The sequence below is a fragment of the Medicago sativa genome, chromosome 4 (genome assembly GCF_051527215.1).
Source record: "Medicago sativa cultivar Bolivia chromosome 4, Bolivia_mono, whole genome shotgun sequence".
In the NCBI taxonomy this organism is placed as follows: domain Eukaryota; kingdom Viridiplantae; phylum Streptophyta; class Magnoliopsida; order Fabales; family Fabaceae; genus Medicago; species Medicago sativa.
In genome coordinates, this window is record NC_140752.1 from 79,178,201 (window position 1) to 79,193,496 (window position 15,296).

Consider the following 15,296-nt stretch of genomic DNA (forward strand, 5'->3'; position numbering starts at 1 on the left):
GTGGAGAAGTAAAAAGGACGGTTTATTTGTAATATTATTCAAAGAAAGAAAAGAAAGATTAATTGGACCATTGAATTGAATTGAAGAAGGTGACAAGTGAGTGGGAACGAGGAAGGAGAAAGAGGCGGCTTTTGCGTGTTAATAATATCATATCATCCACGTGGCAGTATGGCATGGTAAGTAACGTATGATATCCATATTTGGCCACTTTTTCCAAGTGGAAGGAGGAAGAACCGGTCATATAGCCTCTTTAAGGTTTATTTCATTTTCTTTCTACAGTTTGTTAAAACATTGACAAAATTATTCTCCTTAACTTAATTTCAAACAATAATTTTGTCATTTATTTTTTCTTGCTTCATTGTTTTGGTCATTTTGGTTAGTTAGAATATGAATTTTTAATTTTCAAAATCTACTATTTATATATAAATATGGATGAAAATCATAGATTTATGACAAGGAGCTCATGGAAACAAAGTTATAGATTTAAATTTTGAAAATTCATATAGAAATGGACCAAGAGACCCAAGATAACGTGAAAGTATGATAAAAGATCAAATCGTTAAATAATGTTAAGTTAAGGGACGTGTAAGTAATTTTGTCTAAAAAATATGTCATAATCGTACCATTGAATTTAATATAAAAAATATAACATTTATTAATAGTAAAAATATTTGAATACATTTTGTCAAAAATTATTTGAATACATAAAACTTGTCCTTAAAATTTTGTTCAACTCACAATGTCGAAATAGTTATATTGAACATTTTCTTTAATTATTTGGGTACGGATTTGAAATCTTTCATTTGTATTTATGAGGTTTTATGCGGTGTTTGTCACTTCGTATATTCAAAATAATCATAAAATTTCAATTTTATAATGAATTTAAAAATGTTCTAAAGTAAATTTAATGGCAAAAAGTGTCCTAAAGTTTGACAACTGTTTAAGCCAATAGGATGGAATCGGTGACTGTTTTCCAGGATTTTTTTTTATATTTAAGATTTAAAATCTTTTACAATTTGAAGCACTTGAATTTGTTTATTTTTAAAATGAAACTCTGGTTGTTAAACTAGGATATAGTATACTCTCTAATTTATTTGACTTTCCGCAGCATATATTGTAAAAAACTGCATGTGGTTGTTAAACTAGTCTTGTGAACTTAGTTTTCCCCCCACCTCTTTGTATAATTTCAATGTTTAGCTATGAGCCTAAACTCATATGTTAAGGGGAAGAAGCCAAAAACTAATTAACTAACAGCTCCTTGTTTTTATATATAATAAAAAAAAAGGAAAAAGATAGGGTATTATTTAAGCTTAAAAGGTGCTAAATACAAGTCATATTTGTTTTTTTTGAGAGAAAATTACAAGTCATATTTGTGTCACACTTGTATTAAAAAAATTCCCTTAAAACTGGCGATGCCTATGTTACCCCCTCTTAATTAGGGGGTAATTTACCATCATGATATCAACCAATCAAAATTTAATATACATAGGCAACATTAAATGCTAAATAAATGAGTCAATTTTTTTTTTAAAAAAAGAGTCAATTTTAATTTTAAGGTAACTTTTAATACTTTTAATTTTTATTTAATTATATGTAGGTGTTCAATCTTAATTAATTTACACTATAGAGCTTATAACAATTAAAATTTCATAAAATTTCTTCTATAACTCAGAACACGTAGAACATGAAAACAAAAACATCCTCCTTCACTCCAATTTTTGTTCATTATTATTCCCTATCGATCACTTCCTATTTCTTCTTCATTATTCTTCCCTTTTAGTGATGTGTCAAAATTATAAAATTATTTACGTTAATATTAGATGCAGTCAATAACTTTTCTAGTTATAATTGATTCAATTTTTATAGAACAAAAAACAGTTTTTAACATTGATTCTGAATAATTACAGTAAAAAAAATATTGATCTAGACAACAATTCCTTTCCTTCCTTCCTTAAAAAATAAAACTCAAAGCCAAATGCATAACAATTGCACACATACACACAAGAGGCTAGCCAATACCAAACAAAAAAAGAGCGCACTAACAAAATAAGTCTAAATAAACACAGAAAGTTACTCCTCCAGCCAAATCAACACAGCAAGCAAACAAAATGCCAAATAAGCAAACAAAATCCGAGAACCCATTTATTCCCCAATCCAATTCAATCTGAGAAGCTCTAAATAAGCAAGAACTTTAAAGAAGAAACATGAAGTGATCAATAGGAAAGAATAATGAAGAAGAAATTGGAATGAAGAGGTTGTTTTTGTTCTCACGTTCTGCATGTTCTGGGTTCGGAAGAAATTTTATGAATGTAACTGATGGATTTAAGGACATCCAGATGAAAGAAATTTGATGTGAAATTTTAATTGTTATAAGCCGTACAGTGTAAATTAATTAAGATTGAACACCTAAATATAATTAAATAAAAATTAAAAGTATTAAAAGTTACCTTAGGATTAAAATTGACTCTTTTTTTTAGAAAAAATTGACTCATTTATTTGACATTTAATGTTGCCTATGTATATTACAATTTGATTGGATGATATCATGAGGGGGTAAATTACACCCTAATCTAGAGAGGGTAATCTAGAAAAAAACCCTTAAAACTACATTTTCACTAAAAACATCCTAACATTCCAAAACAAACTTAAAATATATAAAAGAGACAGACTTTGCTCAAACGGAAATAATTGTATACTGTATTAAATACAAAGACCAATGATTTAAACAAAAAGTTAGAGATATATACACGTCATAACCTTTTCAGAAATATTGATTTTTTCTTATCAGATGCTAACAGAATTTCTCTCTACGTATATACTCCCTCTGGTCACTATTATAAGCAAATTTTTACTTTTTAGATTCATTCAATAAATGATGTATGTGGTCTACAATATAGACCACATACATCATTTATTGAATGAACCTAAAAAGTCAAAATTTGCTTATAATAGTGACCGGAGGGAGTATTAAATAGAATCTAATATGTTATACTCGATCATATCAAAATATCTGACTTATGCTATTGTTCTTTCAATTAACTTTTGGTAACAGCAAAAAAAAAAAAAAATCGGATGTATAATTAAAAAAGGTAACATGAAAGAGGTATGAAATTCTGTCATTATATTATACTAGTTTGACTAAAAATTACTCCCTCCGTTTCAAAATGAGTGTCGTTTTAGGTGTTTACACACATATTAAGAAATGCAATGATTAAGAGAAAAAGAATGGTTATTTTACCAAATTATCCTTATTAACTATTGGTTAGTTTTAAAAGTAATACTTTGAAAGTAGTGTGCAGAGTATTAATTGGAGGGTACAATTGAAAAGAAAAAGTTATTATTGCATTGGAAACTGAAAGCGACACTCATTTTGAAACAATTTTTTTTAGCTAAAGCGACACTCATTTTGAAACGGAGGGAGTATCATTTAGTTAATGAATAATTAACTTATATTGATTTGTCAAAAAAAATTTAACTTTTATTGTAAAATACAAATGTTCTCTTTTTCTTTGACCGAACAAGTCATGTACCCTTTTAATGTTCCTTCATATATTTCTTCAGTCGGTTGGAAAATGTTGTACATTATTATAAAAAAGTCCAAACATGAAAATTTTGAAAGAAAGAAAAAAAAATCTCGAAACAGCTAGCTGGAAAAAATTTAACCTCTTGATTGTTTTTTTATCAACTAGTTTAATAGCTGAAGTTCACACATTCTGAAGGTGTAAAAATAAGGTGTTCGAGGTTTAAACTCCAACCTCTTAATTGTTAAGTATTAGAATTAGAATCTATTTTTGTATACGCTATTTAAATCAGCGCATAAATTGTGTTAGAAAGCATGACATGTTTTTCAATTTAGTTTCTCTGGTAGTATAGATTGGTTTAGCGTGCTTCACGTCGAAATTCAGACTCTTCTAGTGGGTATTTAATTGTGTTGCAAGGAGGATTTAGAAAGATTTTGGCTTAATTGCACTTTTGGCCCCCTATCTTTCCAAAACTTGCGGTTACAGCCCCCTAACTAATTTAAATACAAAACAACCCCCTAAGTATTGAATCTTTGGCAGTTTTGGCCCCCAACGCTGACGTGACACCCTAAATGAGGTGCCAGATGTCATTTTTTTTTGGCCTTGGGGGGCCAAAACTGCCAAAGATTCAATACTTAGGGGGCTGTTTTGTATTTAAATTAGTTAGGGGGCTGTAACCGCAAGTTTTGGAAAGATAGGGGGCCAAAAATGCAATTAAGCCAAAGATTTTATTCTTTTCGAACTCTCTTGGTATTGTTTTACTTGTCATCATGGGTGATAATCACTTTCATCACTATACCAACTTGTTGAAGATTTATTAGGGATATTGCTTGGCAAAAAAAGAATAGATTTTCACATTTCATCACACTCTTCGTGAAAGGAATGTTTGAACAAATATTTTAACGAAATTGAAAGCTTTTCCTTAAAAAAAAAAAAACGAAATTGAAAGCTAATAGCATCGACTCTTTTATTATGGTGTAGGATCCTCCTCTACTTTATCATCAACTCTCTTGACTAATTTAGTTTGCTTTGTTTATCTTTTCTGTTTGGTTTTTCTCATGTAACAAAAAAAATAGCGCATAAATTTGTTATCTATTTTCTTTAAATCAAGTTCTTTTTTTATCTCTATTTAATTTTAAAAAATAGAGAGATAACCAATCTCTAATAATTAAAATAAAATAAAACATTTCTCCCTAAAAGACATGTTAGATTAATCTATTTTCACTACAAGTGCATGCGAAAGTACCCTTCGTGACAAACGCATCAGAAAATTTCCAGGAATTACATGTTTACATTTTTCTATCCATGTGAGTAACGAATAAGGCATGTTTGCGTCCACTTGGGACTAGACTTTGCTTTTTGGTCAACAGGTGGTACTAAACTTAATCTGCTGAACGCGTTATAACTACTTTTTTCGTCAAAAAGAAAAAAGTCATAACTACTTGTTTCTATCTTTTGGATCGTCAAAGACAATGAAGTCTATCAATGATAAACAATCATTTGATTTATATTTCTAACAATAAATGATCATTGCTAATGTCCTCGTGAGTATAGTTCAGTTGATAGGGACATGCATTGTTATATGCAGAGGTCGAGATTCGAATCCCGGACACCCCACTTATTTACCTTGAAAAAGGTGAATTCTAGCCACTAAACTACTTGACAAAAAAAATGATCTTTGGTAATTTGGACTTGGTTAGAAGTTGTAAATAAAGGAAATGATTCAGTGTGGATTTGAAGTCGATGACCAAAGTGGTTGAGTGTGTGTTTGGTTTTGGCTAATTCGGTAAAAATGGTTTTTTTTTTTAGTGAACTAATTCAGTAAAATTGGTTCCAGCTAAAATTGAGTTGAAGATAAAGTTATTTATGCTTAGATACATTCATGTAAAAGTGAGTTAGAAAATATATTTGAGTATATCTTCTGAAAAATAGTTAAGTATAAAAATCAATTCAAAAAGCAAGACTATCATTTCTAGCTTCAGGCATAGTCAATTCTCAAGACAAAATCAATTATATTTTAGAGAAACCAAACATCAAAAGTCAATTTTACACCTCTAAAATGAATTTTGGCTCCTCCAAAAATAGAACCAATCATACACTGGATGTGGCGGAGAGCGGTGGTGCTCACGGAAGGTCGTGATGCATATGCAAGAACATTTTTTTTTTTACTCAATCAAGAGTGAAGAAGACATCAAGGAGCCGCTTGACATCCCGACTAGGTCGGCACCCCCAGAAAACTCCAATCCTCTGCCGCTCACCCATATAATATATATAGAAAACAAGGGGAAATATGTACAAGAGAGGGGGGCCAAACCAAACCCTCTAAAGTAAACAAAAATTACGGAAAATGAAAATTAGCTAACCCAAGTCGGTCCCTAAGAAAATCTTCCTGAACAAACTTGGGCAACTGTGTCTGTAATCATGTGACCGTGACTAGCAAGTTTGTCCACGCAACAATTCCCTTCATGGAAGATATGAGAGGAGAGCACCTGCAAACCATGATACAGACAATTGGAGCAACGGTTCCGCCACCGAATACGAATCAAATAGGGCTTTGAAAAAGCCAATAATGCACTGGTAGATTCACCCTCAATCCATAGAAAGTGTCATTGCTGCATAGCTGCCATTTCCATTGCTATAATGAATCCCATGATTTCAGCTTCCATCACCGAAAAAGTGCCTAGATTGGCCGAGAAACTGCCCATGAAAGTTTTGAATTGATCACGAAAAATACCACCGAACGCCGCACTAGCATTCCGAAGAGATCCATTCGTGTTAACCTTGATGTAGGGATGAGTTGGTGGCTTCCAAATAATCATCTCAATATCTTTAAAACGACGAAAATAAGGGGAGATATGAAACATGTCCAAGAGGCTAATGTCATAGGTCGAAGGGAGGCAATGGCCATTCGAAGCATGACCTGACATGGTGACCACAGTAGAAATCTTCGTTTTGGCAGCTAATAACGAGACCTTCAAACCATTGAATCGCATGGAGTTTTGGGCTAACTAAATGGTGTGGAATGTGTGAATGATTCCAGAGATAAACATGTCACGCACTTGGGAGCTGACATGCGCGGGAACACAAGGAAGAGTAGAAAGCACCGAGTCTGTGACAATAGGGCGGCGCATCTGATTGCCTAACCAAGTCCAAAAGGTGAACCGAAGTTTCAAAAGTACTCATGCAAAGAACACAAATCGATACCACCGTACAACCATGCCTTATAATATTCTCAATGCTTAAGAACGTTCAATGCTTAAGTTATTGAATATCTAAGATACCCTAGAAGTTTAAATGAATGAGGAAAACATACCTTTTACCAATGAGTAGATCCAATATATAGATGATGTGTATAGGGCTCTGAATCTCAAAACAGTTATGTAGTTAGTGGCACTTTAAACAGAGAGCGTAGATTTAGTGCTTTAACTCGAGAAAGGATTGTTTGATGTCTTCAAGACTCACATACAAGTTAGTAGACTCGAGAAAGAATTGTACGACCCTTGTTTGACTGATATAGCCTTCTCCTAGCCTTCTATTGACTGTGGATAAACTCGCTTAATCCTCTAGTCACATCTATTTACCGATTTTAGCAAATATAGGGGGAGCTCTAAACATACATGGAGTGGAATGAAAAATCTACATCTATTCTATACCATATATAATAATACTATATATAATAATAATATAAATGAGATACATGATTTTGGGGTGAATTTTTAACTTCCAACTTTATCCTTCATTTAAACTATTATATTTACAATTTTATCCTTTTACTTTATTATTTAAATTATTAATTAAAAATGTTAAATCTCTTTAATATTTTTTTTTTGGTTACAAAATCTCTTTAATATAAGATTAACACCACTAATAGAAATTTAAATTATTAATTAAAACTAACGTAGTGGAGGGCACAACACTACATGTCCTTCTTTATGTTTTTCTATTACGCTTAGTTATATACTTATATTATCGTATTTGATTATGAATATTTTGAAATATAACACAATCAAATAAAGATTTAGCTTATATTGTTCTTATTGTGAAAAATGTTCTTATTATAAAGAGATACGCATGTTTTTTAATTAAGGATTTAAATAATATTATACAAACAATATAAGTTTAAATGAAAGGTGTATTTGAAAGATAAAATTCAGCCCAAATTTTTTCATGATATCTCATTCATATATAAGTATAGAATATATAGTTAAATTTCATTAAATTAAGGAGTATTGTTTATGTAACATTGTTCTAATTTTAATAAGATTGATCTTTTTCCACCATCCTAAATTATAAGTTGCTTTGGGAAAATTTTCTATTATATCTGTAACTATTTTTGTTAACAAAATATCTGTAATTAATTATTGCTCTCTTTTCTTTTTATTTTTCAATTTATCTTTTTCATATCATTTATTAAGGACAATTTAATAAAACAATTTTTTTCATACAAAATTAATTACATTTTTTAACATGTGAGAAATGCTAAAAACATCTTATAACTTGGGATTGAGGTAGGATTTGATATCATTATCATTATAAGTGTGTTTTTTTTAAGGAGAGCTTATTTTATTGTTATTAATGAAAATATATTTGATCATACTATAAAATGGGAGTAGAAAAAGAATTAGACGAGCAGAAATTGTTTGTAAGAAAGAAAAGAAGATTAGTGTAAAATTGGTAGCATAGCAGCGTTGATGGGTAGAGTTTTCTATCTCGATTTGGATGGAAGAGCTTACCGATGCACTTTCTGCCGTACCCCTTTTGCCCTTGCCGATCATGTTCTCTCCCGGGTACACCTTTTTCTTCTTTCTTCTTTTTTTCGTTCATCTGTTATTGTTTTTTATGATTTATTGTGATGGATTAGGATTTGTTAATAGAGTTATCTGAGTCTTTGATTTTTAATTGAAATTTTTAATTTTATATCAATATTTGAAGAAGGATAATTTTTTAGGCAAGCACCTAGGATATTATGGTGTTTGCAGTTTTGAAATGTCTGAGTGATGACACATAAGACCATAGTAGGTAGGAAATTGAGGCAATTCTATGTTTTTTTATGTGTCTAATGAATTCATGGGTTTGGAATCCATGAAATGAGCTGTTCGATGAAAATCAATGACCCGTTTGGATTGACTTATTTTTGAGCTTATGCAAAACAACTTATGCAAATAAATAAGCTTTTATGTATTATTCGTAAGTTTGTCATGGTAGTTTATGAAAAAAAATTGCTTCATTCGAGACCTGAATCACGGCGTTCTCTGTCATGAATTGAGACACACTTGCATAAGGGAAGATACAAAATGAGGGTGTGATTGAATAGACAAACATGCCCTCTATAAGAAAGATCCCTTCTTTTAGATCATGTGGAAAGATGTGCATGGAGCAGCAGAGGGCTTTCTTTCTTTCATTCATTTCAATGCAAGAGACCAAAGAAACAACATTGAAGAAGGAGTCTGTTTTTTTATACTCAAATTAAGAAAAGTTATCAGTGTAAAGCAGACAAATGCTTTTTAGTTGCTTGCCTTTTGTTTCCTTACCAATTTGTCTTGTGACAGACATCTACTACTCCATCTCATTAAAAGATGATTCTCCCCTGATTCTTGGCTTTTAGGAGTCATATATCCTCTATGTAAATGCTGTTCTAAAGTTTTGTTTACTTTGCCTACATTATATTAGCAACTTAAACACGATTCAATGATTAATTTTGTTATTAACATTTATGTACAAGCATTATTCTGTAATGCAAGATGCATAATAAGACTAAACATTTGACTGCTTAATGGTGATGCTAGATTACTAGTTACTGGTAATTCTCCCACACACCTTTTGGAAGCTAATTTTTTGCTTGTTACCTTTGGATTATAGCATAGAGCAAGTTATGAAAACTCCCAAGAATATAAAAGCCAGATCAACTGCCAGATATAGTCTCATCCTAGATAATTGTTAATATTTGTGTCCTATAATAATAGTTTCTGTGTACAGGACTTCTGATATGCCATAGCAATTTAACTGTGTTTTGTTTCTGTATGATGATCAGTCCTTCAGCTGCAGTCGAGGGAGGGCATACCTTTTCAGCAAAGTGTAAGTTTGTTTGAAACATTTGTTTCAAATCCCTGACCCCTTCCCCTTTCTCCTTTTTTTCTTCTCCTTGTTTATTATCATACTTTCATATGGATCTACTTTGATATCTGTCCAGTATTGTGCTTCAGACAAATTTAGTAATCCCTCCAATCCATGCGAGGGCCTCCCAATCCCCAACCTAAACCATCTTTTCTCTATTGGTTTGGGAAAATGGATTGAAACATTATGTGTTTGTCATTGATATAAATACTGAGACTTTCTTCTGGCTTGCACAATTAGCACCTTTTATTACCATGAAACACCCTATATATCATCTTCTTGACTGAGTATTTCATATATCCTTTTTTGTTAATTTATGGTCTTTGATAGGGTGAATGTTACACTTGGGACTCAAGTAGAGAGATTGATGATGTCTGGACTGCACACTGTTGAAGACATATTTTGTTGCTGCTGTGGACAGATTGTAGGTTGGAAATATGTGAGTTTTACCTTTTCACCTCTTCTATCATACTTTTGGTTACTTTGAGAGGTTACCATCATGCATCATGTTGACGTATGGAATGTTACAAAAATTTAGTCAATAAATAATATTTTTGGGAAAGTTTAATGGACATGAGTATTTCTGTGACATGATGTATTAGCTTGATGAGATGATTTATGATAGGAGGACTTTTTGATGTCTTACCCCGTATAGTTGGAACAGACTTTGGTTGTTGTTGTAGTTCAGTGAGTAAAAGTGCAAATTAAACCACAAGTATATTGGAATTATTTTTTGGTTGTAGTTCAGAAATGCTATACTATTAATTTTTCTTTGGTTTTTAAAGAATTTGATCTGGGGCTCCACAAGTATATTTTAAACAGGAGTTAGTTCTTTGACATCATTAATTTGGGGTTGGAGGCTATCAATTTGATTGAATATGTGTGGGTAAATCAAAAATTCAGAATATGATATTACCTCATGGATGCTATATGAATTTTATCCATTATACCATATTGAACACTTAAATTTAAATTGCCAACAACTTTTAGCTAACAAAAGAACATTCAGGCATGAATATCTGGTTTCCCAATCTATTTTGTATATGTAATTTTTTTAAGAAATTGTTTTATATTCCATGTGAAGTTAATAAAAATTTATGCATTTCCATGAAACTCTGGAATTGTTTGGGCTGAAAATCCCCAAGTGTTTTAATGATATTAGGAGAGAGACAGCTTCTGCATTTATTTAGGAGGATTATCTATTGAAAGTTGAAACACACATTGTAACATCATTGACATGCAAGCACTTGGTCGACTCTTTCTGAGTGTCTGCCTCAATCAGTTTTGGTCTTATCTCCATACTTTTGGTAATATATTCAGGTTGTAGCACACGAGAAAAGTGAAACATATAAGGAAGGGAAATTTGTGCTCGAGAGGTATGGAGTAAAATATGGTTTTGACTTTTATCATGTTATTAAGCTAAGCTAAAATTTGATTACCATTAATGAATCTCGCAGATGGAGGATAGTTGATGATGTCGAAGATGAATTAAATTTGGATGCTAATGCTAGCTCAAGTGACTCTGAAAACACCTAGCAAGTTGATTCTTTCATGGATTCAAGTATTGTAGCTAAGCTAGAACATATATTTTATTGTTAGTACTTAGTATTCGTCGAGACACAATTTCGCAAAGAAACTCTCTAGTTGAAGCAACATAAGCCTGGCTTGAGTCCAGCATTTATAAAATCTTTTCATACGGCACATGATGTTGCTATGTATTTATAGAGGGCATATAATAGGCATGCCTGAGCAAACATCCTGCAGTTCTTGTGGGTTGGAAGAGTAATAAATCTTATTTTGTGATAGGTAACATTTTTATTTGATCTCAATATATCTAATATTTGTGCAAAGTTAGGTTACTGTTCTTCTAGTAATAAGTTTGCAAATACAATTTGCAGTAGTAGAATTTGTTATGTTATCATATGTTTGAAACGACAAATATGCTGATTCGCTGTTCAGTTGTTCTTTAGGCTGGTAGTTGTTTCCCTTTCGTGTAGTAATATGACATGTATATCTACAGACTCCAAGGGAATCAATTGGTATTTGGAAAAATCAAGGTTTTGAATTGTCATTACAGTTGCAGTTGCTTTGCAGCCATTGCAGGTTAACTGCTGCTGATGCTGTTTGCAATCAAAGCCTGATGCAGATGTGGTAGCCATTGCAAACATTGCAATCTGCCACTAAAATTTTGTGCATCATAATCAAACCATGCAAATTATTTTAACTAAAAGCTTGGGTTGTTAGATAGCTTGTTTATAAGATTGATGAAAATTGTGGGAGGGCAGTGAAAATGAAGAGTGCAAGTGAGGGGGCTTTTGATCATAGTGGAAGGGATCTAACTCAAGAAATTCTACGAGTGCATTATCTCCAAACGTCGATAGTTTTTTGCTTTATTTTTTTTCTGCTTCTGCATTTTGACATTTTATTTAGATCTGTGAATGCTGCCTGCATTTGCAACATTGCTGTGATTGAGTCTGTTTATCCAAATCCATACCCGAATAAGCATAGAAGTGGTATCTAGAGCCTAGTTCGAGGGAAGTTTTGTGATAGGTACAACCAAATTGGGAGATGAGGTGATGCTAGAAGTTGCCAATGAAGACACTGCAAGTCTGAAACGGCGTTGTGGGCGAAACCTGAGTCTTTACATGACCAAGTCATAACCAACATAGTTCTGTGTAGTTTGCTTTGTTTTTTTCTACTTCTGCATTTAGACACTTTCTTGAAGATTTATGAATAACGTATGTATTTGCAGTATTGTTGTGACTGAGTCTTTATCCAAATTCATAGCCCAAAAAATCATAATTCTTTTTATTGAAGAAAGAAGCCATAACAAATGTTGATCTCTTCTCCCCATTTTATTTTATATTTTGACAAAGAAAATCATGACTTGGGAGAATGAGAGAAGTGCATTAGTATGAAAAATGCTGGCTATGTTGATGCAGGCTGCTCTTACCACAGAGAACACTGGTCCGTCGACTAGGCGTGGCTGATCTATTTGGGGAGGGGAAGCCTTGTTAGTTAGTTAGTTGATGTTAACTTTGCGTCGCGTCGGATACCAGATTCAGTCAACATGCATGTTCCAACATTTTGGTTATTGAGTGAAATATTCACATAAATATCTAAACAAAAAAATATTACTTTTAAATATACATCTGAAATGTTCATTTGAAAAAATTTAGACCTTGAACTTGCAAATATAAATTCGACGGTGGCAATCCTAGATCAATGATTTTAACAACACATGATTGAGTCATTATTTAAAAAATTAAACATTTACATTACATCGAGATACAACTCATAAAAAAAGAGTACAATATCCATATAATCTCTACTATTTTGAATATATTGATGCAGCAACAGAATCTGATCACTCTGTCATCAAACACTGCTCCACTAGAAAAAGGCATAATTCCCCATGACATCAGTTTTCTGGGTTTGTTGGGAAGAATTTCATAGATAGAAAAGCTTTATAATAATGTCATTGTATCTAGTACCTTTCTTGTGGAGCAGTTTGTCCATTAACAGCACCAGGCTGCTCGGCTTCGCATTTGCGGCACGGTGATACAAAAGACCTAAACATATTCTGGCCAAACCATGTTTTTGTGACAGTTTTTTCCTTGGTTTTAAGGTTTCTTGATTTGACAAGTTGTTCATGGTATTTCCTTGCTCTGCTGCTGGTTTGTTCAATATCAATTTGTAGTAATGATCTTAGGGAACTGACTTGGGGATTGGTGAAGAAAGATCTGTTTGGTTGAAATGAAATTGCATGTGGCTTAATTTGTCCATTAGAAATCAACATATCAGCAGGTGTGATCTTGAATGGATTGGTAGAAGTAGAATATAAGTTTGCTTTGATGGTGGCAAATTCAAAATCTGGGTCTGGTTTAGGGTTAGGAGCTGCAGGGTGATTTTGTTGTTGCTGGTCATGAATAGAAACAAGGCCAGCAAAAGAGAATGAATCAGCTGAAATGCTGTCTCTTGCTGCATCAGAGCTATGCTTATTTTTATGAAGAGTACCCATTGATTTATGACTGAATTGGTCATCTAGTTCATATATATAAACACATTACATGGTGATTATTCGTGTATATACTTAAATAATCTCACACTTTCACATAACGTTTCCTATATGTAGTCAAGCATTTTATATCCAGTCATTTGTCATGTATTAGTAGGATTAATTTTATATATATATATATATATATATATATATATATATATATATATATATATATTATACAAGAAAAGTTTATATAAGTTGGGCTCGGAAAACTCTTAGAGAAAGACTCGAACCTCAAAGAGCTAATATCTCACTTCAAGAGTATTTTTCTCTCTTTCTTTTTGTTGCTAATATAAGAGTATTTTTCTCTACCGGACACATGGATTACAATTCTTTGCATTGAAGTCGTCATGAATCTCGACCATTACATAAAGAGAAGATTTCTTAGTCTCAGACATAAAATTTATTTTTTAAGTCGATCTTGTAGCTTATAATCTATAAGTTCTTTAAATCAAAGTAAAACAATTTTGTAACGAACTTCTCTCGCGAGTTTGTAACATTTCAAATAGGTTATGTAATTAATTTGGGTCATTGAGTCATTGATTCATGCAAAAGGATAGGTGGATATTGCAACGGCAATATGCTTAACCCATTTCTGATATGTCTATTAGGGGTCAAAAATCTTGATCACGGTAGGTTAAAAGTTGTTTGTTGTGACTGTTCTATCTTGTCCATGATGCTTGTTGATGCATCTAACCAAGTGCCTCCCTAGATGATTTCTTAATTTTTCTTGCAATGAGATTATTACTGTTTGATGCATCTTACTGTCGTCATGGTGTTTACTATACCTTGCTTGCTGGTTATGAAAGGGTAAAGATAAGGCCATGGCCTGCATTGAATTTAAGTGATTTTGGTTCCTTGAAAAATATGTAACAATAATTTTCTTTCAGCATATATGCGTATAATTTCCGTGAAGAGCTACTGGTCCAATTATCTGACCTTTTTTTATCTTAATATGAGTGACCCTTGTTAAACTTGGAAAGTTATATTCAATTCTTAGATTATGTAAGCATGCATATTTTCCAAAAAAGAGAGTTGAAAATAGGATATGAGAAAAACGTACGGTCCAATTAAAGATTGTTGTTTAAGCATAGGGGAAAAACATGGTAAGATGAGAACCATTAAACTTAAAATATTTCAAAATTTGAAATGAGATGTCCTTTGGCCAACCCCGTTGATACATATGATTTGATCTTTAGCTTGCATTAACGGTAACTTGGACTCAATTCTAAATTATCTTGTTGCTAATGCTAAACTAACTACTATACATAAATTTATCGTAAGTTTTTTCTTTTGGCTCGTGAAATAAAGAATCTATCAAGGTTTAAAGAGGGTCGACACAAGTATTATTTACATACTGCTAGTATTTATTAATGAAGACTTTGCATCAACAACAAATTTATTGCAAAATCTGAGTCGAATTCTTATCAATTAGATCAATCTACATTGATTAACTCCCCTAATTAGAGGCGGAGGGACAATTGATGCCTTTATTAGTCGTGGTTTTTGTTTAAATCTTTATATAAAGATCATAAAAATTAGGAATGATAAAGCAGACTGACTTATCTTGTTTAGGTCAAAACCACTTTTAACTCATAAAA

At 32.1% G+C, this 15,296-nt stretch overlaps 1 protein-coding gene across 1 annotated transcript; it reads left to right on the plus strand.

Annotated features, from left to right (window-relative positions):
• Positions 1 to 7,944: 7,944 nt before the first annotated feature.
• LOC146932324 (protein yippee-like At5g53940) lies at positions 7,945 to 11,485 on the plus strand. The gene is made up of 5 exons (XM_085703962.1): positions 7,945 to 8,308; positions 9,553 to 9,596; positions 9,966 to 10,074; positions 10,956 to 11,011; positions 11,093 to 11,485. Exons 1-5 carry the CDS (start codon positions 8,213 to 8,215, stop codon positions 11,169 to 11,171), a joined length of 384 nt encoding a protein of 127 aa, XP_085560088.1. The 5' UTR covers positions 7,945 to 8,212; the 3' UTR covers positions 11,172 to 11,485.
• The last annotated feature ends 3,811 nt before the right edge of the window (positions 11,486 to 15,296 follow it).